Source organism: Mesoplodon densirostris, chromosome 4 (genome assembly GCF_025265405.1).
Source record: "Mesoplodon densirostris isolate mMesDen1 chromosome 4, mMesDen1 primary haplotype, whole genome shotgun sequence".
Classification (NCBI taxonomy): domain Eukaryota; kingdom Metazoa; phylum Chordata; class Mammalia; order Artiodactyla; family Ziphiidae; genus Mesoplodon; species Mesoplodon densirostris.
In genome coordinates this window covers 141,424,539-141,447,481 of record NC_082664.1, presented here as the reverse complement: position 1 = coordinate 141,447,481, position 22,943 = coordinate 141,424,539, and the positions used below count along the sequence as shown (strand labels likewise).

Below are 22,943 nucleotides of genomic sequence, written 5' to 3'. Positions count from 1 at the left end.
GATAATTCTATTTTTAATTTTTTGAGAAACCAGTGTTTTCCATAGTGGTTTCACCCTTTTACATTCCCACCAACAGTGTGCAAAAGTTCCAGTTTCTCCATATCTTCACCAACACTTTTATTTTCTGGTGGTTTTTTTGTTTTGTTTTGTTTTTATGGTGGCCATCCTAATGGATGTGAGATGGAGGATGAGTGCTAAACTTTTGTTTTTTTTTATTTTTTTTATTTTTTTTATTTTTTATTTTTTTTATTTTACAAATTTAATCAGTTATACATATACATATGTTCCCATATCCCCTCCCTTTTGCGTCTCCCTCCCACCCTCCCTATCCCACCCCTCCAGGCGGTCACAAAGAACCGAGCTGATCTCCCTGTGCTATGCGGCTGCTTCCCACTAGCTATCTACCTTACGTTTGGTAGTGTATATATGTCCATGCCGTTCTTTCACTTTGTCACAGCTTACCCTTCCCCCTCCCCATATCCTCAAGTCCATGCTCTAGTAGGTCTGTGTCTTTATTCCTGTCTTACCCCTATGTTCTTGATGACATTTTTTTCTTAAATTCCATATATATGTGTCAGCATACAGTATTTGTCTTTCTCTTTCTGACTTACTTCACTCTGTATGACAGACTCTAGGTCCATCCACCTCATTACAAATAGCTCAATTTCATTTCTTTTTATGGCTGAGTAATATTCCATTGTATATATGTGCCACATCTTCTTTATCCATTCATCCGATGATGGACACTTAGGTTGTTTCCATCTCCGGGCTATTGTAAATAGGGCTGCTATGAACATTTTGGTACATGTCTCTTTTTGAATTATGGTTTTCTCAGGGTATATGCCCAGTAGTGGGATTGCTGGGTCATATGGTAGTTCTATTTGTAGTTTTTTAAGGAACCTCCATACCGTTCTCCATAGTGGCTGTACCAATTCACATTCCCACCAGCAGTGCAAGAGTGTTCCCTTTTTTCCACACCCTCTCCAGCATTTATTGTTTCTAGATTTTTTGATGATGGCCATTCTGACTGGTGTGAGATGATATCTCATTGTAGTTTTGATTTGCATTTCTCTAATGAGTAAAGATGCTGAGCATCCTTTCATGTGTTTGTTGGCTGTCTGTATATCTTCTGTGGAGAAATGTCTATTTAGGTCTTCTGCCCATTTTTGGATTGGGTTGTTTGTTTTTTTGCTATTGAGCTGCATGAGCTGCTTATAAATTTTGGAGATTAATCCTTTGTCAGTTGCTTCATTTGCAAATATTTTCTCCCATTCTGAGGGTTGTCTTTTCGTCTTGTTTATGGTTTCCTTTGCTGTGCAAAAGCTTTGAAGTTTCATTAGGTCCCATGTGTTTATTTTTGTCTTTATTTCCATTTCTCTAGGAGGTGGGTCAAAAAGGATCTTGCTGTGATTTATGTCATAGAGTGTTCTGCCTATGTTTTCCTCTAGGAGTTTGATAGTGTCTGGCCTTACATTTAGGTCTTTAATCCATTTTGAGCTAATTTTTGTGTATGGTGTTAGGGAGTGATCTAATCTCATACTTTTACATGTCCCTGTCCAGTTTTCCCAGCACCACTTATTGAAGAGACTGTCCTTTCTCCACTGTACATTCCTGCCTCCTTTATCAAAGATAAGGTGACCATATGTCCGTGGGTTTATCTCTGGGCTTTCTATCCTGTTCCATTGATCTATCTTTCTGTTTTTGTGCCAGTACCATACTGTCTTGATTACTGTAGCTTTGTAGTATAGTCTGAAGTCAGGGAGCCTGATTCCTCCAGCTCCGTTTTTCGTTCTCAAGATTGCTTTGGCTATTCGGGGTCTTTTGTGTTTCCATACAAATTGTGAAATTTTTTGTTCTAGTTCTGTGAAAAATGCCATTGGTAGTTTGATAGGTATTGCATTGAATCTGTAGATTGCTTTGGGCAGTAGAGTCATTTTCACAATGTTGATTCTTCCAATCCAAGAACATGGTACATCTCTCCATCTATTTGTATCATCTTTAATTTCTTTCATCAGTGTCTTATAATTTTCTGCATACAGGTCTTTTGTCTCCTTAGGTAGGTTTATTCCTAGATATTTTATTCTTTTTGTTGCAATGGTAAATGGGAGTGTTTCCTTGATTTCACTTTCAGATTTTTCATCATTAGTATATAGGAATGCCAGAGATTTCTGTGCATTAATTTTGTATCCTGCAACTTTACCAAATTCATTGATTAGCTCTAGTAGTTTTCTGGTAGCATCTTTAGGATTCTCTATGTATAGTATCATGTCATCTGCAAACAGTGACAGCTTTACTTCTTCTTTTCCCATTTGGATTCCTTTTATTTCCTTTTCTTCTCTGATTGCTGTGGCTAAAACTTCCAAAACTATGTTGAATAAGAGTGGTGAGAGTGGGCAACCTTGTCTTGTTCCTGATCTTAGTGGAAATGGTTTCAGTTTTTCACCATTGAGGACGATGCTGGCTGTGGGTTTGTCATATATGGCCTTTATTATGTTGAGGAAAGTTCCCTCTATGCCTACTTTCTGCAGGGTTTTTATCATCAATGGGTGTTGAATTTTGTCAAAAGCTTTCTCTGCATCTATTGAGATGATCATATGGTTTTTCTCCTTCAGTTTGTTAATATGGTGTATCACATTGATTGATTTGCGTATATTGAAGAATCCTTGCATTCCTGGAATAAACCCCACTTGATCATGGTGTATGATCCTTTTAATGTGCTGTTGGATTCTGTTTGCTAGTATTTTGTTGAGGATTTTTGCATCTATGTTCATCAGTGATATTGGCCTGTAGTTTTCTTTCTTTGTGACATCCTTGTCTGGTTTTGGTATCAAGGTGATGGTGGCCTCGTAGAATGAGTTTGGGAGTGTTCCTCCCTCTGCTATATTTTGGAAGAGTTTCAGAAGGATAGGTGTTAGCTCTTCTCTAAATGCTTGATAGAATTCACCTGTGAAGCCATCTGGTCCTGGGCTTTTGTTTGTTGGAAGATTTTTAATCACAGTTTCAATTTCAGTGCTTGTGATTGGTCTGTTCATATTTTCTATTTCTTCCTGATTCAGTCTTGGCAGGTTGTGCATTTCTAAGAATTTGTCCATTTCTTCCAGGTTGTCCATTTTATTGGCATAGAGTTGCTTATAGTAATCTCTCATGATCTTTTGTATTTCTGCAGTGTCAGTGGTTACTTCTCCTTTTTCATTTCTAATTCTATTGATTTGAGTCTTCTCCCTTTTTTTCTTGATGAGTCTGGCTAATGGTTTATCAATTTTGTTTATCTTCTCAAAGAACCAGCTTTTAGTTTTATTGATCTTTGCTATCGTTTCCTTCATTTCTTTTTCATTTATTTCTTTTTTTTTTTTTTTTTTTTTTTAAACAATCCATTTATTTATTATTATTATTATTTTTTTTCTCTCTTTTTCTCCTTGCTGTATGCGGGCCTCTCACTGTTGTGGCCTCTCCCGCTGCGGAGCACAGGCTCCGGACGCGAAGGCTCAGCGGCCATGGCTCACGGGCCCAGCCGCTCCGCGGCATGTGGGATCTTCCCGGACCGGGGCACGAACCCGTGCCCCCCGCATCGTCAGGCAGACTCTCAACCACTGCGCCACCAGGGAAGCCCTTCATTTATTTCTGATCTGATTTTTATGATTTCTTTCCTTCTGCTAACTTTGGGATGTTTTTGTTCTTCTTTCTCTAATTGCTTTAGGTGCAAGGTTAGGTTGTTTATTCGAGATATTTCCTGTTTCTTAAGGTGGGATTGTATTGCCATAAACTTCCCTCTTAGAACTGCTTTTGCTGCATCCCATAGGTTTTGGGTCGTCGTGTCTCCATTGTCATTTGTTTCTAGGTATTTTTTAATTTCCTCTTTGATTTCTTCAGTGATCACTTCGTTATTAAGTAGTGTATTGTTTAGCTTCCATGTGTTTGTATGTTTTACAGCTCTTTTCCTGTAATTGATATCTAGTCTCATAGCATTGTGGTCGGAAAAGATACTTGATACAATTTCAATTTTCTTAAATTTACCAAGGCTTGATTTGTGACCCAAGATATGATCTATCCTGGAGAATGTTCCATGAGCACTTGAGAAAAATGTGTATTCTGTTGTTTTTGGATGGAATGTCCTATAAATATCAATTAAGTCCATCTTGTTTAATGTATCATTTAAAGCTTGTGTTTCCTTATTTATTTTCATTTTGGATGACCTGTCCATTGGTGAAAGTGGGGTGTTAAAGTCCCCTACTATGATTGTGTTACTGTCGATTTCTCCTTTTATGGCTGTTAATATTTCCCTTATGTATTGAGGTGCTCCTATGTTTGGTGCATAAATATTTACAATTGTTATATCTTCTTCTTGGATTGATCCCTTGATCATTATGTAGTGTCCTTCTTTGTCTCTTCTAGTAGTCTTTATTTTAAAGTCTATTTTGTCTGATATGAGAATTGCTACTCCAGCTTTCTTTTGGTTTCCATTTGCATGGAATATCTTTTTCCATCCCCTTACTTTCAGTCTGTATGTGTCTCTAGGTCTGAAGTGGGTCTCTTGTAGACAGCATATATATGGGTCTTGTTTTTGTATCCATTCAGCCAGTCTGTGTCTTTTGGTGGGAGCATTTAGTCCATTTACATTTAAGGTAATTATTGATATGTATGTTCCTATTCCCATTTTCTTAATTGTTTTGGGTTCGTTATTGTAGTTCTTTTCCTTCTGTTGTGTTTCTTGCCTAGAGAAGTTCCTTTAGCATTTGTTGTAAAGCTGGTTTGGTGGTGCTGAACTCTCTCAGCTTTTGCTTGTCTGTAAAGGTTTTAATTTCTCCATCAAATCTGAATGAGATCCTTGCTGGGTAGAGTAATCTTGGTTGCAGGTTTTTCTCCTTCATCACTTTAAGTATGTCCTGCCACTCCCTTCTGGCTTGTAGAGTTTCTGCTGAGAGATCAGCTGTTATCCTGATGGGGATTCCCTTGTGTGTTATTTGTTGTTTTTGCCTTGCTGCTTTTAATATGTTTTCTTTGTGTTTAATTTTTGACAGTTTGATTAATATGTGTCTTGGTGTATTTCTCCTTGGATTTATTCTGTATGGGACTCTCTGTGCCTCCTGGACTTGATTAACTATTTCCTTTCCCATATGAGGGAAGTTTTCAACTATAATCTCTTCAAATATTTTCTCAGTCCCTTTCTTTTTCTCTTCTTCTTCTGGAACCCCTATAATTCGAATGTTGGTGCGTTTAATGTTGTCCCAGAGGTCTCTGAGACTGTCCTCTGTTCTTTTCATTCTTTTTTCTTTATTTTGCTGTGCAGCAGTTATTTCCACTATTTTATCTTCCACCTCACTTATCCGTTCTTCTGCCTCAGTTATTCTGCTATTGATCCCATCTAGAGTATTTTTTATTTCATTTATTGTGTTTTTAATCGATGCTTGATTCGTCTTTAGTTCTTCTAGGTCCTTGTTAACTGTTTCTTGCATTTTGTCTATTCTATTTCCAAGATTTTGGATCATCTTTACCATCATTATTCTGAATTCTTTTTCAGATAGACTGCCTATTACCTCTTCATTTGTTAGGCCTGGTGGGTTTTTATCTTGCTCCTTCTCCTGCTGTGTGTTTTTCTGTTTTCTCATTTTGCTTATGTTACTGTGTTTGGGGTCTCCTTTTTGCAGGCTGCAGGTTCGTAGTTCCCGTTGTTTTTGGTGTCTGTCCCCAGTGGCTAAGGTTGGTTTAGTGGGTTGTGTAGGCTTCTTGGTGGAGGGGACTACTGCCTGTGTTCTGGTGGATGAGGCTGGATCTTGTCTTTCTGGTGGGCAGGTCCACGTCTGGTGGTGTGTTTTGGGGTGTTTGCGGACTTTTTATGATTTGAGGCAGCCTCTCAGCTAATGGGTGGCGTTGTGTTCCTGTCTTGCTAGTTGTTTGGCATAGGGTGTCCAGCACTGTAGCTTGCTGGTCGTTGAGTGAAGCTGGGTGCTGGTGTTGAGATGGAGATCTCTGGAAGATTTTCGCCGTTTGATATTATGTGGAGGTGGGAGGTCTCTTGTGGACCAGTGTCCTGAAGTTCGCTCTCCCACCTCAGAGGCACAGCACTGACTCCTGGCTCCTCAATTTGGGATGATTTGTTGTCTATTCATGTATTCCACAGATGCAGGGTACATGAAGTTGATTGTGGAGCTTTAATCCGCTGCTTCTGAGGCTGCTGGGAGAGGTTTCCCTTTCTCTTCTTTGTTCTCACAGCTCCTGGGTCTCAGCTTTGGATTTGGCCCCGCCTCTGCGTGTAGGTCGCCGGAGGGCGTCTGTTCTTCGCTCAGACAGGACAGGGTTAAAGGAGCAGCCTCTTCGGGGACCCTGGCTCACTCAGGCCGGGCGGGAGGGAGGGGCACGGAGTGCGGGGCGAGCCTGCAGCGGCAGAGGCCGGCGTGACGTTGCACCAGCCCGAGGCGCGCCGTGCGTTCTCCCAGGGAAGCCGCCCCTGGATCCCGGGACCCCGGCAGTGGCAGGCTGCACAGGCTCCCGGAAGGGCGGTGTGGACAGTGACCTGCGCTCGCACACAGGCTTCTTGGCGGCGGCAGCAGCAGCCCCAGCGTCCCACGCCCGTCTCTGGGCTCCGCGCTTTCAGCCGCGACTCGCGCCCGTCTCTGGAGCTCCTTTACGCGGCGCTCTTAATCCCCTCTCCTCGCGCACCAGGAAACCAAGAGGGAAGAAAAAGTCTCCTGCCTCTTCGGCAGCTCCAGAGTTTTCCCGGACTCCCTCCCGGCTAGCTGTGGCACATTAGCCCCCTTCAGGCTGAGTTCTCGCCGCCAGCCCCAGTCCTCTCCCTGCGCTCTGACCGAAGCCCGAGCCTCAGCTTCCAGCGCCGCCCGCCCCGGCGGGGGAGCAGACAAGCCTCTCGGGCTGGTGAGTGCCGCTCGGCACCGCTCCTCTGTGCGGGAATCTCTCTGCTTTGCCCTACCCAGGTATGTAGGGAGTTTCTTGCCTTTTGGGAGGTCTGGGGTCTTCTGCCAGCGTTCAGTAGGTGTTCTGTAGGAGTTGTTCCACGTGTAGCTGTATTTCTGGTGTATCTGTGGGGAGGAAGGTGATCTCCGCGTCTTCGAGTGCTAAACTTTTGAAAGACAGCTAAGCAGGAAAAGAGTGGTCCTGTGGCCTGAGATAGAGAGCTAGGAATTGGGCAGCACAAAGGACTACAGCTCAGTGTGCCTGGATCATCTCCTCTGGGAGCAACCCACGTGTGATGACCATCCTTCCCTAGAACAGAGCAAGCCATATCTATCTAGGTCATCTGACTCGCTGAGGCAGTATGCTCATTGCTTAGGACAACACCTTATATCGCTGTGCAAATATCCCTAGGAATGGGTGCTACCAGGTCTCTTACTTGTGTTAGGAAAGCATTATGTAAAAAAGGAATATGAAGGAGTTGATTCATAGCCCACTACTTCCTGTTTAGGGTGTGAGTGTGTGGAGACTAATGATGAGGTTAGATTTCTCATTAGGATTTCCATCAGGTAATAACGGGGAGAGAGAGGAGTAAAATTCCATCCAGTTAGTGTTAATCTTTGTGATGGCTCTACTGAAACATTAGGAAAAGGGTAGGGATTTAGGGCTAAAATTAGTCGCCCCCCCCATTATTTAGAGACTTAATTTACTCATGCTACCGCTGATCCTATTTACTCTGGAACAAGAAAAACTGACTCTAGTATGGTTTAGAAAACACCAAACTGAGCTTAAGCCAAGGGCCAACATTTCTTGGAAAAGATGTAATTAATGCCCAAAAGGACATATTATGACATATATCTTTGTATTCACAGTTGCTTTATTTGCACTTTTCTCAAAGGTTATTTTGCTTCTCTGTTATAAAACTCAGGGAGAAAACACCTGTTGTCTCTAGGCAGAAAAATAAAAGAATCTACATGGGTGAAGGCAGGGTTGGCTGGGTTTCTTGAGACATTTATTCAGCAATAAATAAACATTTATTCCAATGGCATGTCTGGCACTGTGCTCAGAAAGCTACAGAAGGAATTTAAGGACCAATGCCTGCCTTTGAGGACTCAGGCAAGCTCTGAAATGACCTAAGGATAGGCCTTAAGTCATATGTAGGCAAATACAACACAAGCCACATATATCTCTCCCTTACTGATGAGTCAGCAGCATGTAGGCTCCCTTCAGAGAGGAAGCTGGAGGACGTTACAGAGCAGAGCAAGAGATGAGGTAATAGCGAAAACCACTTAAGGAAATAATTACAAGCAGGACACATTGGCAGGAATATCTGTAGGGAGTCTGTTTTGGTCTTGCGATGTAAAGTGATGGCCCCATCCAACAAAAGCAAATATTGATTAACCATGCCAAGCATATGCTGAGGCCTGTGAGGAAGAGGAATAACAACAGACTACATTTATGTCACTCTTCAACTTACAAAGCAAGTTTACATGCATCTCACTTCAGGCTAAATGTAAAAAATCCAATTTAATTACCAGTGATGAAAAATGACACGTTCACCTTTGAAAATATTTTAGACTACTTAAACCCTTGCTTTCTACAGGGACTCACACTAAGAATAATATTTTAAGATATCGATTTCTAGTTGGTGCAGTTATTTGAATGATTTGATAATTATTCCTAAATATAGGGATATGCCAATGAAGTCAAATTTACTCCAATATCTATAATGGTGCTTAATTTTTCAAATAAATTGCTCTCTGGAGACCGAAGAACTTTGAAGTTTTATTCCATGATCTAAGTGGGGCTCTTTTTGCCAGTTCGATGTTTACTCATTCACTTCTGCTCTATGAGTCACTGAAAATCTTTTAAAAAAATCATCCAAGGGGTGAAGTAAGCATTACAATACCCGTAAACTCATTCCAATGCTATCATTTGTCAAGTTTATGGCTAGATAATGGAATTAAGATGAAAAGGTCATCTCTAAGATAACTTTCCCCTAAATATCCTATCATCCCCCTATCTTTTTTTTTTTAATCTTTTAAAAATTTTATTTATTTATTTATTTTTGACTGTGTTGGGCCTTTGTTGGTGCATGCGTGCTTTCTCTAGTTGCAGCGAGCAGGGGCTACTCTTCATTGCAGTGTGTGGCCTCTCATAGCAGTGGCTTCTCTTGTGGAGCACAGGCTCCAGGCACACGGACTCGCTAGTTGTGGCTCGCGGACTCTAGAGCACAGGCTCAGTAGTTGTGGCATAGAGACTTAGTTGCTCTTCAGCATGTGGGATCTTCCCAGACCAGGGCTTGAACCCGTGTCCCCTGCACTGACAGGTGGATTCTTAACCACTGCGCCGCCAGGGAAGTCCCCCCGTATCTTCTTTACAGAAGCCAGAAAAGAGAAAGCAGCTTATTTAATTAATAAATTGATAATAAGTTGACTAACTCACGGGGATGCTTTTATTTTTAAAGCAACACAGGAGGGGAAAATTTGTGTCTTTATTCAAGCCCCAAGGCATTCTGTTGGAAATGTCCAAAATTAGTGAGGCCGTCTTCTGCCCTATGAGTCAGCAAGTGTGCCAGGAGCTAAGGCAGGCCAGAGACCTACCACCAACACAGGATTTTCCAGGACAGCAAAGGAGAATTTCACCCCATATACAGAAACCACGATCTTCTTTTCAGAATTCACTCCTTAATTTACAAATAAGTAAACCAAGCCTTAGAAGATGAACAGTCTCACCCAAGAACTCATAGGCAAAGAATGGCAGAGCTGGGGCTTGGACTTCTGTCCCTTGACTCCCACCAGTGGTCATCCCAGCATCCCATGCTGCATCTTGCAGGCATGTCAAATGGCATCATTTTGCACAAATTCTTTTTTTTTTTTGGCAGCGCCATTCAGCTTGTGGGATCATTATTATTATTTTTTGAGGGGGTGCTGTGTCGGGTTTTTGTTGCTGTGCGTGGGCTTTCTCTAGTTGTGCGAGTGGGGGCTACTCATCGTTGCAGTGCACGAGCTTCTCATTGCTGTGGCTTCTCTAGTTGCAGAGCATGGGCTCTAGGCTCGTGGGCTTCAGCAGTTGTGGCACACGGGCTCAGTAGTTGTGGCACACGGGCTCAGTAGTTGTGGCTCGCGGGCTCTAGAGCACAGGCTCAGTAGTTGTGGCGCACGGGTTTAGTTGCTCTGCAGCATGTGGGATCTTCTTGGACCAGGGCTCGAACCCGTGTCCCCTGCATTAGCAGGCGTATTCTTAACCACTGTGCCACCAGGGAAGCCCAGCTTGTGAGATCTTATTTCCCTGACTGGGGATTGAACCCGGGCCCTCGTCAATGAAAGCGCCAAGTCCTAACCACTGGACCACCGGGGAATTCCCACAAAAATTCTTTAATTGAATGGCTCTGGGGCCCACCTTGACATCCATGATACCAGTATCAGTTGCTTTGTTCAAACCTATAAACATATAATCTTTACTATATGGAATTTTAATCATTACATCAAACAATTTTCATAAGCACTCTTTTCAAACATTTAATATCTTCAGTATATCCAATATTCAGTAGGTTAAAGCTATTGATTTCTACAGAGTTGTTTGTTTTGTCTTGGTTTGGTTTGGTTTGGTTTTTTTGAGGGGATGTTTGCAGAGCAGGGGAGCATATCAGGATCAGGACAAATTCATGTATAATAAAGGATATTTCTCTTGCAGGGCTGAGAACCAGAACAGCCAGAAAAACAGGGCTGCATCTTGACTCTGGCCCTCTTCCCATCTGCGTCAGCATACATTTTAAGGCTTGTGCCATATTACCTCAGCCATGAGCTATTTTTTTCCAAAGGAAGCTGAAATTAATTTGAAAAAAATAGGCCAGTTTTCCAAAGTGGACTCTCATGGGCTTTTAATGCACACTGTGTAAATAAAAGATTTGCTTTACAACTCCCTAGAAGAGAAAATGTAAACAGGAACCAGCTGCTTGTCTCTAAGAGCAGAGGAACACCTGCTTTTATTCCCGTGTTTCCAGTGCCCCAGCAAATGTGTGGAGGTCCCACTACTGGTGGCAGTGGTTCCCAAATTTTGCCCCACATTCGAATTATCTCAGGATCGCTTTTTAAAAATCCTGATACTTAGTCCCTCCTCCAGATATTCTGATCTATTTGGTATGAGGAGTAACCCAGGCATCAGGATTTTTAAAAGCTCCCCCAAGTGATTCCAACGTGCAGCCAAGTTTGAGAACCACTGCCTGTTGGCCAGTTTGGTAATGACAACAGTCACTAAATCTCTACTCGAAAAGGTGAATTTTACCCAGTTCCACTCATTAGAGGTTCCAGATTCATTCTGGTTCAAGATCAGGCTCTGACCCTTACTCAGCTGTCTGCTTGGGCACATCACTCTCTGAGCCTGAGTTTCCTCATGAGTAAAATGGGAACAATAATGCTTATTTCATAGAGCTCTGTGAAGATTAAGTGACACATGGATATAGTATGTTTAGCACATTGGTAGGTGTTTTATTTATTTATTTATGCATGCATGCCCGCCTGCCTGCCTGCCTGCCTGCATTGGGTCTTCGTTGCTGCATGCGGGCTTTCTCTAGTAGTGCCGAGCAGTGGCTACTCTTTGTTGCGGTGCACAGGCTTCTCATTTTGATGGCTTCCTGATGTGGCGCATGGGCTCTGGGTGCTTGGGCTTCAGTAGTTGTGGCACATGGGCTCGGTAGCTGTGGCTCTCTGGCTTAGCTGCTCTGCAGCATGTGGGATCTTCCTGGACCAGGGCTCAAACCCGTGTCCCCTGCATTGGCAGGCGGATTCTGCCAATGCAGAATCCGCCTGCCAATGCGCCACCAGGGAAGCCCTCGTAGGTGTTTTAAATTGTTTCTGATGTAATTATCATTTAAATTCAGAATCCATTGAATTTCAAGTCTTGTAAATAAACAATTGATTTTTTGAGGAAGGAGGGAAGGAAGGGAGGGAGGGAAGAAGGGAGGGTGGAAGGAAGGAAGGAAGGAAGGAAGACTTATACCATTTATTCTTTTTAAAAATTGTAGTTTCCCTAGTTTGGATTCCATGCTCACCAAACAACCTTCTGATTATGATTAGCTTCTATATAAGAAGCCTTCATCCATTTACTCACTCAACAAATATTTACTGAGTGCCTATTTTGTATTAGGCTTTATTCTAGGCATGGGAGTACATCAGCAAACAAGAAATATTTCTAAGGGAGGAAGACAAATAATAAGCTTAATAAATAAATTATGTGATACGGTAGAAAGTGATACATACTATGGATAAAAATAAAGCAGAAAATGGGAATGAGGGTGATGGGGGCGGGGGGATTCTATTTTACGTTAGAGAAACAGCCCTAATCATGTATGTTACGATCCACAAGATAGTAGCCTTTTAATGGATTACAGTCTAGCTTTCTTTAAGCTGCAGTAAACTCAGTCTTTATTGTGGGATGATAATGTTAATATGGTAAATGAAATTATTTTTCATGCATTTCATACTTTTAAATTCAACACCATTTTTATAGGTAATTGGTCACTGAGCAAAAAGCAACCTGACAAGATGACGCTGAGTCCCCTACTTCCAATTGTCTTAGGTTGGGTTCCCTCCAAAGCAGACTGAGAGGAGGATTTGAGGTGGCATTTTTAATTGGCAGGTGACCCCAGGAAGCTCTACTGGGGGATAGGTCCATGAGACAGGGAAGGGAAAGAAGCCACTGTGGTGTGTTAATGAGCAGACTTCAGCTGTGTGTGTGGGGCTCAGTCCCATGAGGACCTCTGGGGACCATGTAGACCGAGCCCAAGGAGTGAGGAAGCTGGGGTGTATATCTGCCAATCCTGTCCATCACTGGCTGAGGGCTTCTCTATTAGTATATCTAGAATACGGGAAGTAGGAGGGTGGGGAATCAACAGTGTCTGCTACACTATGGCCAAAACCTCATATTTATATTTTACTCTCCTAATTCAGAATTTTTAATATAGTGTCTAAACAGAGTCTAAGCTGGGATATTCCTTTTCCCAAATAAGCTCTCCACAGGGTGTGGAGAAAAGGGAACCCTCCTACATTGTTGGTGGGAGTGTAAATTGGTGCAGCCACTATGGAGAACAGTATGGAGATTCCTTAAAAAACTAAAAATAGAACTACCATACGACCCACCAATCCCACTCCTGGGCATATATCTGGAAAAAACCGTAATTCGAAAAGATACATGCACCCCAATGTTCACTGCAGCACTATTTTCAATAGCCAAGACATGGAAACAAGCTAAATGTCCATCGACAGATAAATAGATAAAGAAGATGTGGTACATCACTCAGCCATAAAAAGGAACGAAATTGAGTTAGTTGTAATGAGGTGGATGGAACTAGAGTCTGTCATACAGAGTGAAGTAAGTCAGAAAGAGAAAAACAAATACCGTATGCTAATGCATATAATATGGAATCTAAAAAACGCTACTGATGAACTTAGTGGCAGGGCAGGAATAAAGACACAGATGTAGAGAATGGACTTGAGGACACAGTAGGGGAAGGGGAAGCTGGGACAAAGTGATAGAGTAGCATTGACATATATACACTACCAAGTGTAAAATAGATGGCTAGTGGGAAGCAGCCACATAGCACAGGGGGATCAGCTTAATGCTTAGTGATGACTTAGAGGGGTGGGATAGGGAGAGTAGGAGAGAGACGCAAGAGGGAGGAGATATGGGGATATACGTATGCACATAGCTGATTCACTTTGTTGTACAGCAGAAACTAACACACCATTGTAAAGCAATTATATTCCAATAAAGATGTTTTAAAAAAAAGATGTGGTATGTAAATGGAATACTACTCAGCCATTAAAAAAATGAAAGAATGCCATTTGCAGCAACATGGATGGACCTAGAGATTATCATACTAAGTGAAGTAAGTCAGAAAGAGAAAGACAAATATCATATAATATCACTTATATGTGAAATCTAAAATATGACACAAATGAACTTATCTATGAAACAGAAACAGACTTATAGAAATAGAAAACAGACTTGTGGTTGCCGGTGGCAGGGGAGGGGATGGATTGAGAGTTTGGGATTAGCAGATGCAAACTATTATATATAGGATGGATAAACAGCAAGGTCCTACAGTACAGCTCAGGGAACTATATTCAATATACTGTGATAAACCATAATGGAAAAGAATATGAAAAAGAATGTATATATATGTGTGTATATATATAACTGAATCACTTTGCTGTACAGCACAAATTAACACAACATTGTAAATCAACTATACTTCAATAAAATAAATTTTAAAACTTAAAAAAAATAAGAGGACTTCCCTGGTGGCGCAGGGGTTAAGAATCTGCCTGCCAATGCAGGGGACAGGGGTTCGAGCCCTGGTCCAGGAAGATCCCACATGCCGTGGGGCAGCTAAGCCCGTACTCCACAGCTACTGAGCCTGCACTCTACAGCCTGCGAGCCACAACTACTGAGATCACGTGCCACAACTACTGAAGTCCGTGCACCTAGAGCCCGTGCTCCGCAACAAGAGAAGCCACAGCAGTGAGAAGCCCACGCACCACAATGAAGTGTAGCCCCTGCTCGCAGCAACTAGAGAAAGCCCGTGCACAGCAGCGGAAGACCCAATGCAGCCAAAAATAAAAATAAATAAATAAATTTATTTTTAAAAATAAGCTCTCCATATTAGGATATAATATCATAGGTAAGATTGTGGGAAGAATGCTTAAAGTTATTCAAAGAGCAAGGCTTTTTTTTAACATCTTTATTGGAGTATAATTGCTTTACAATGGTGTGTTAGTTTCTGCTTTATAACAAAGTGAATCAGCTGTACATATACATATATCCCCATATCTCCTCCCTCTTGCATCTCCCTCCCACCCTCCCTATCCCACCCTCTAGATGGTCACAAAGCACTGAGCTGATCTCCCTGTGCTATTCAGCTGCTTCCCACTAGCTATCTATTTTACATTTGGTAGTGTATATATGTCCATGCCACTCTCTCACTTTGTCCCAGCTTACCCTTCCCCCTCCCCGTGTCCTCAAGTCCATTCTCTATGTCTGGCATCTGCGTCTGCCACCTGCATCTTTAGAGCAAGACTATTTTCACACATCCTCAAAAGTTTCAGAAGCCCTAATTACCTGATGTGCTAATGACAAATCATTATTATCTATTTATTAAAGCAAGCCCTATGAGAACCACTAATTTGATTTAAATTCTTTAAAAATAACGAAGTTGCATTCTTTAGAAATAGTCTCAGATTTCTTTCCGTCTTCAACATGCTTTCTCTAACTGAATTAATTGGAAATAATGCTGTGTTTTTTGGTTTTGCTTTTTGTTTGTTTTGTTGTTGTTACCAAATCTGATGACCTTCTTAGCAAATGGGCAACAGACAATGAAAATCTTTACATTCATTGTGCTGCAATGTTATAACATCAATCAGGAGAAAATTGGTCTTTCACGTGCTCTAACATTCTTAAAAGCAAAGAATTAAATCATTTACACAGGCAATTGAACTGAATAGGGGCTGAAAATTGTGGCTCTCTTCTTTTGTCCACTTACCCTTTTTGCAAAGGAGTTTCTTTGTGCTTCATTGGGGACCAGGTAACATGGAACCCCAGTGGTGACGTAAGAGTGAGCTCACAAGATCAGGAAGAAAGATGCTCAGGAAGTCACTTAAATAAATGTTGTGGTGGAAATTGGAACATCAGCAAATCTGAAGGCTAACATTGCCTTCATGGACTCTAGTCAGATGTACCCAGGTTCAAGCCTGGCTCTACTACTTACTAGCCTTGTGATCTTACTTCACAAGGCTAGTAAGTAGTAGTCTTACTTCCTCTCTCTAAGCCTCAGTTTCTTCACCTCTAAAATGGGGATTAAATAGGACTGCGTCAAAAGGTTGTTGTGAAGAATAAAAGAGAGAATGTATTTTGGAGCACAAAACACAGCCCCTGGCACATGGTAAGCACACAGTACAGGTAGCTCAACCAAGAGGTCTGGGCAGTAGACTAGGGGTAACAGGGTTCAAAGGGGGTTCAGAACAGGTGGTCACCACACTGAGCTCTGACAGCCATTGCTTCTGCAAAGGCCCTGGACTTTAAAGGCCTCTTTTCTTAGGCCATCCAGTACTCTCCAGATCAACTGATCTCTTGGTGCAGACACTCTGAGCATTAGGGACCCACCTGATTAAGGGGATGGTTGACTTCTTTGAGACAGAACAAAGCTACATACAAGTCTTATCTTTCAGATAGTGCAGGTAACAGAAACTTGGCCAGACTAGAGTCCAAATTTCACCTCTGTTATTTCCTGTATGGCCTCAGCCAAATCACTTAGCTTCTCTGAGCCTTAGTTTCCTCATCTCTAAGTTAATGATCATACCCACTTGCAGACAACAAGGCATCTAAAGGGTGTCACAGGGCGGGTGCGTCAGTGATGCCTGGTATTCTCCTGCCACACATAAAGCCCATCAGAAAATGTTTACATCCAGGGGAATTTTACTAGAACGAGTTCTTAGTTTCACTATCCAGCCTTGAAATGAGGTCCAGGTCTCTTCTTCATCTGAGTTTTTACACACTCCCTAACAGACTGGGCAGAAGACCTGTATAGCAGCTTACACAAAGCCACAAACTTGGACTTACTTATCATTTATTTGGTGATGGAGTCTTAAATATCTGCCACTCTGATTCAGTTCTTGACCTGATGATACTCTTCAGTTTAAAAGAACCATCCCTAACTGGAAATGACCCAATCTGAGACTGGTAGGGACCCACCCATCCAGTGAACTGAATCAAAACTCTTCTCTGCCAGGACATCAAACTGTATTTATTTGTGTTGGGGGATAATGGCCTCTTGACATTGCCAGCCTGGACCTGCCTCCTGGACTGTTATCCCAACCACCCACAGAAATATGCACACCACCTACTTAGGGACGGTCCCCACCAAGTGCTTGATAAGTCCAGTATTTGTTCATGGTCTCAAACATAAGTGTGGTCTTTAAAAAGGGATGCAGTGATATTTTTATGAGTGTTTAATATGGTTTCTCTTGCCTTTTCCAGGGAAAACAGAAGCCTATTTGGAAGCCATTAGAAAAAATATTGAATGGTTGAAGGAACACAACAAAAAAGAAAATAAAGAAGGTAAGGAATTAGTGTTGTTATAAATTGCAAAGTTCTCCAATTTGTCAGGAGCTCTTATTTTTTATTATTTTATTTTATTTTGGCCGAGCAGCTTGTGGGATCTTAGTTCCCCAACCAGGGATTGAACCCCGGCTCACGGCAGTGAAAGCATGGAGTCCTAACCACTAGACCGCCAGGGAATTCCCAGGAGCTCTTATTAAAGATTCCCACAATCAAAGTAGGCTAAAGTCCCCTCTCAGAGCCCAAAAGACTATAGGTGCTTCTCAGATGCGGAAGGGAATAGACCTCCATTTCTCTTATTTTTCAAATCAGCCTTTCAAGCAAAGGCATTTTCTTTTCTTTTCCATTTTATTATAAAAAATGTCAAACAGGAGCAGAGAGAACAGTATAATGAATTACCACACATCCATCACCCACCTTCAATAATTATCAACATTTTGCCAGTCTTGTTTTGTGTACCCACCCGCTCCCCTTCTCTTGGAGTATCTTTTTTTTTTTTTTTTTTAATGGTACGCGGGCCTCTCACTGCTGTGGCCTCTCCCGTTGCGGAGCACAGGCTCCGGATGCTCAGGCTCAGCGGCCATGGCTCACGGGCCCAGCCACTCCACGGCATGTGGGATCCTCCCGGACCGGGGCACGAACCCGTGTCCCCTGCATCGGCAGGCAGACTCCCAACCACTGTGCCACCAGGGAAGCCCCCTCTTGGAGTATCTTAAGCAAAGATGTTTCCTGAGCACGTATTAGGTGCACCCTGCAGTCACGAAGGTAGTTGCTCACTTAGTTAAAACAAAACACAGAACCAGACTCCATTCTGAGTGCCAGAGATGTGAAGGACCATAAGATGCAGCCCCTCACCCCCTGCCAGGTTGCTCACACCATCAATAAACCTCCGGTGGGCCCTGCTCAGGGCTAACACAGATAACATGGTGGTGCAAAGGAGGTGAGAGGAGGGGGCACATCTCCTTACATCAGGAGAAAGAGCTGCAGGAAAGCCTTTGCTGGAAAGGCAAGGAAGAATTTATGAGTGAGGAGAGATAGAGGCAGAGGGAACACTGGTGCAAAGACATGAAGGGACAAAAGAGAGTGATGCACTATAGGAACTGGAGCCAGTTTTTCAGGAGCACTGAGGTCTGCAGACAGGGCAGCGGCCAAGTCAGGAGGAGGCTTGTGCACCCTGCAAAGGAGGTTAATTTTAGCCCAAGGGCTTAAAATTAGGGCTTAATTAGGTTAAGGACTGAGAAATCTCTCTGGCAGCAGTATGGTTACAGATTGAAAAAATAAAACTCCAGGGCTTCTCTGGTGGCGCAGTGGTTGAGAGTCCGCCTACCGATGCAGGGGACACGGGTTCGTGCCCTGGTCTGGGAAGATCCCACATGCTGCGGAGCGGCTGGGCCCGTGAGCCAATGGCCGCTGAGCCTGCGCGTCTGGAGCCCGTGCTCCGCAATGGGAGAGGCCACAACAGTGAGAGGCCCGCGTACAGAAAAAAAAAATTTTGTTTAATTAAAAATAAATTAAAAAAAAATAAAACCCCAGAAGCCAGGTGAGAGATAGGAAGTAAGGATCTGGAGCAGGTATAATGCGGCTTAAACCAAGGCAAAGCAGAGGAAATAAAGAAGGGAGAGGCTCAAGAGCTATGTGGAGAGAGGATTCTAGTATGATTCCCAGGTGTCTGGCCAGAGCAGTTGCAAAGTGATGCGTTTAAAATGAGATTAGCAGTGCTTTTCAAACTTGAAAATGCATTCAAATCATCTGTGGAGCTTCCAAATATCCTAATGCCCACAAGACCACTAAATCAAACTTGAGGGGCAGGACCCAGGCATCAGTATTTTTTAAACTTTCATGATTCCACTGTGCAACCAAGTTTGAAAGCCAATGAGATAGAACACAGTGGGAGCAAGAGGTATGTATTTTCAGCACCCCTTTAGCCTGCGATCATACAAGTTGAGTGAGATGGAAACAATTATCAGGTCTTCACACATACTTTATTTGGTTCAAAATGATATGAATTTCTGTGCTATCAGTTCCGTTAAAATTCACATGAACCATATTTCATCAAATCTGTCATTGATTGAAAAATGCACCATTGTTTCATGTACCACTACAGAAGAAAAATTAGAACATGCCATCAATTAATGCAAAGACTTTAAAAAATTTTTTTAAGTTTATCTTAGAATCAGTGTAATACAGTATGTACCAAAATGCATTCTGAAACCAATGTAAATTGTAGGGACCAACCATTTAGAGTATTTATGTTATTTCTTTCACTGACTAACACATGAATCTGACTCTTGGTCATAATCAGCAACATCTTGCAATTCAGTCTTGCATTTCCAGAAACGACCAACCTAGTAAATCATGGAACCCTAGTGCGTGCATATTGAAGGCTCTGTGAGCAAGCTTCCGAATGACAGTGGTGGGTATGATGCTCCCTTCTGCCTCCAGGAAGTGAGGGTGACATGCAGTTCACCCTTCTGAAGGCAGAAACAGAGAGCTCTTCTTCCCCTGCCTTCGTATGTGCTCTGCCTGACTTGGGCTATCTCTCAAAGCCTGTGGGGACCCAGTCCTAGAGCCATACAGCTTCTGCAGCTGTGGGAGCAGGAAGTCTTACTATTAGTTCTGACCTTCCTTAACCTCTGCAGATGCCCTTTGCTTGACAGGGGCCTGGGTGACCTGAATCTCCTTCCCAAATCCAGGAAAGGGAAGTCCATGTGATGTGACAGGAGGAAGATGATGAAATCTTATGGAGCCTTAAAAAGAAAGTTTGTACTTTTAGAAAAGTGAATTACAGCCCTTATCTCTTTTGAGCCTTACAGCCTTAAAACCTCTTGTAAGTAGCAAGTTAGCTACTCCTAGTGTGCTCTAACAGCCAGCTAGGGCAGAGCTGGGATGGACGCCAATGGCCTTTCCTCTGAACCATGCCAGTTTTCCCATGGCACACAGTGACAGCCATGTCATCAAGAGACCATTTTTCCATTTCAAAAGAAAGCAAAATATTTTCCTTTGTCCATTCAAATCACCTGGACCACTTCACAGCTGTTTTGGGGACTCTGCCTTTTGTCCCACTAAAGATATTGACCCAGAAACGGTTCTGAAGAACCAGTGAGGATTAAAAGGTGCCTCTCTGTGCCCTATGAGACGGTCAGGAATCAGCTCGGGAGGTGCACACACAATCTACACTCAGCTTGATTCTCTAACTCGAGCCTGAGAGAAAGGGAAAGTCAACAACCAAAACAAAACTGAGCCTCCAAACACTTACTGAATGTTTTGCACGTGTTAGACGCTTCATATTCACTACTTCAAGGCTGTAGAGTGGTCAAAGCAGTGACTACAGACAGACCTAAATTCAGAACCTGACTCTATTATGACCGGAGCAAGTGACCTACCTCCTCTGTCCTGTTTCTTCATCTCTGAAATGGGGACACTAATGCTTTCCTCAGGGGTTTTGTGAGGAGCAAATAAGATGATGGTTGTAAAGTGTCCAGTGCTGGGAGTTCTCACTTCAATCCTCACGGCCGAGCCCAAACTGAAAGGAGCAAATGCCCTCCTGGGTGGAGAGGAAACAACCTCTCTCTGAGCCTCAGCTCACCGTGGTATGATAAACACCTGGTGCTTGTACAGAGGTCCTTCAAGTCTGGTTTTCCTTTCATGCAGGGGCTTAAAGATGCCCAGGTGACCCAGGTTCAGCTTCTATTCAGGGTAGCTAAAGGTGGCCATAGAATGCTCTGAGCTTTTGTATCCCCCTCTCTCCTTTCTGCTCCATAGGATGTATTGTACGTAGCCATTAAAAATGGTGTTTCTGAGGAATATCAATGCTCACTGTGTAAATTGAGTGAAAGGAATTAGGTATAAGGTTGAATGTACCCTGTGATCATAACCGTGTTGAGAAAGATATGTCCAAAAGCTAAAAGGAAACAGAACAAAATATCCACTCTGGTTGTCAATGATTAATAGAATTCAGGTGATTTAAATTTTATTTTCATGTTTCTGTATTTTCCATATTTTAAAACAATAAGCATATAACACTTAAAGAATCAAGGGAAGATGTGGGTTTTTTTTCAAGCCTTCAGAAAGATGCCACCAGCAGCCTCCTTACTTGGTTGAGGATCTCTTTGTTTTTTGTGGACGGTTCAATGGTTTACCTAACTTTTTTGTTTAAGTAGGACAGAGGAACCAAAAAGAGGTTATGGTTTCATTTTTCACTCCATGCATGTAATTCAAACAACATGAAAATCAAGGTAATTCTTAATATGGAAAAAAAAAGTGGGTTGTCACAGCAACATGGGCTTAACCAGTGTAACAAGTTCAAGTCAGAACACCTGGTTCTGATTATAACTTTTACTAGCGGTGTGACCTTGCATAAGGCCCTTAAGCTTTAGGGTCTTGTTACCCCAAGTGTGTTTCCTGAACCAGCAGCATCAACATCTCCTGGACCTTGTTTAAAAGGCAGAATCTGGGGCACCACCTCAGGTCTACTGAATACACATTTGCCACTTTCCAAAAGCCCCAGGTGATTGGTATAAATATTAAAGTTTGCCAAGGCCTGGTTTATGAGCCTGTTCCCTCTCTGGTCAAATGAGGGCTGTTCTCCCCACCTGAACACCTCGAAAAGTTGTGATGAAGAGCAGATGGGATAACATAATGTGTGTAAGCATGATTTGAAGCTGCAAACTACAGCACAAATGCCAAGAACTAAAATGCCTTCCAACGTGAAAGACAGGGCATGGTAATGATGTTCTACAAAATGCTTCTTTGTTAATGGTAATCACTGTAATGGGCTGTGCTTTCCTTATCTTTGCTCATGATACTCTAATGATATTTTCCAGATTATGACCTTTCAAAGATGAGGGACTTCATCAACCAACAAGCTGATGCTTATGTGGAGAAAGGCATCCTTGATAAAGAAGAAGCCGATGCCATTAAGCGTATTTACAGCACCCTGTAAAAATGGCAAATGACCCGAGTCTTTTAACTGTTTCAGAAAACATAGTGTAGCTTAAAACACTTCTAATTCTGTGATTAAAGTTATTTTGACCCAAGGATTATTAGAAAGTGCTGAATTTACAGTAGTTAATCTGTTAGAAGTAGTTAAAACATAGCTTTCTTGCCATAAAAACTATCCAAAAAGTAAAGTTGTATGTAAGCTGAGATTTTGTATATAGAATCCTTATTTCCTTATAGATTTACATTTTATAAGCAGATATATGTTGCTTTGGAAAAGCCTGTAATGGACTGAACTTAAAACTGAACGCTCATCCCACTGTGTCACACATACAAGCACCCCCTGAAGAATTAGGGGGTTCTGTTTTCAAGGCATGCTGGGTACCAAAGCACCTCGTAGGATATCTCTGTTATAAGATGTCATTTCCATACCTCTTCCCTTTGGGGAGTTTAAATAAATTCACATTTCCTCATAGCCTCTATAGCTTAAAGTATAGCCATCTGCTTTTGTGCCTGCTCCTGCTGGCTCTTTATCAGGCCCAATGGCACAGAAAGGAACCTGAAAAATGGGCATAGGATTTGCTGGATTTATTAACAATTCCCCCCCACTCTCAACATTTTCTATTAGTGAGTTTTCAGACACTGAGTTTTTCTCTTAAGAGGGATACTACCTATGTACTTTCCAAGACAAATGAGGTCATAAACGCTACATAAAGCAAGATAAAAATTGATGCCAGGTCTGAGTTATCTAAATGGAATTTGATCCAAGCCAAGCTTTCTCAACAGAGAGCAAGAGGGCCAGGAAGTAGGGTAGATATAGAGATAAAAATCATTCCCTCCCCTGTGAACCAAAGCTGGTAAAAGTTTCCCTAGAGGACAAGGTTAATGAATGTCAGATCCCCGCAACCCCTATTCCTCAGCCACCACCACCAACACAGTCCTGGAAACAACACACAGTGACCCAAGGGCCTCCGGAAGTGTTA

The 22,943-nt window shown here is 42.4% G+C and overlaps 1 protein-coding gene across 1 annotated transcript in view; it reads left to right on the top strand.

Moving 5' to 3' along the window:
* Window positions 1-22,435, top strand: part of SCG3 (secretogranin III) — a 45,604-nt gene extending 23,169 nt beyond the window's left edge. Inside the window, exons 11-12 of the mRNA XM_060095303.1 lie at window positions 16,942-17,022; window positions 21,846-22,435. Coding sequence (XP_059951286.1) covers window positions 16,942-17,022; window positions 21,846-21,964 — 200 coding nt within the window. The 3' untranslated portion in view covers window positions 21,965-22,435. The remainder of the gene's footprint in view (window positions 1-16,941; window positions 17,023-21,845) is intronic.
* The last annotated feature ends 508 nt before the right edge of the window (window positions 22,436-22,943 follow it).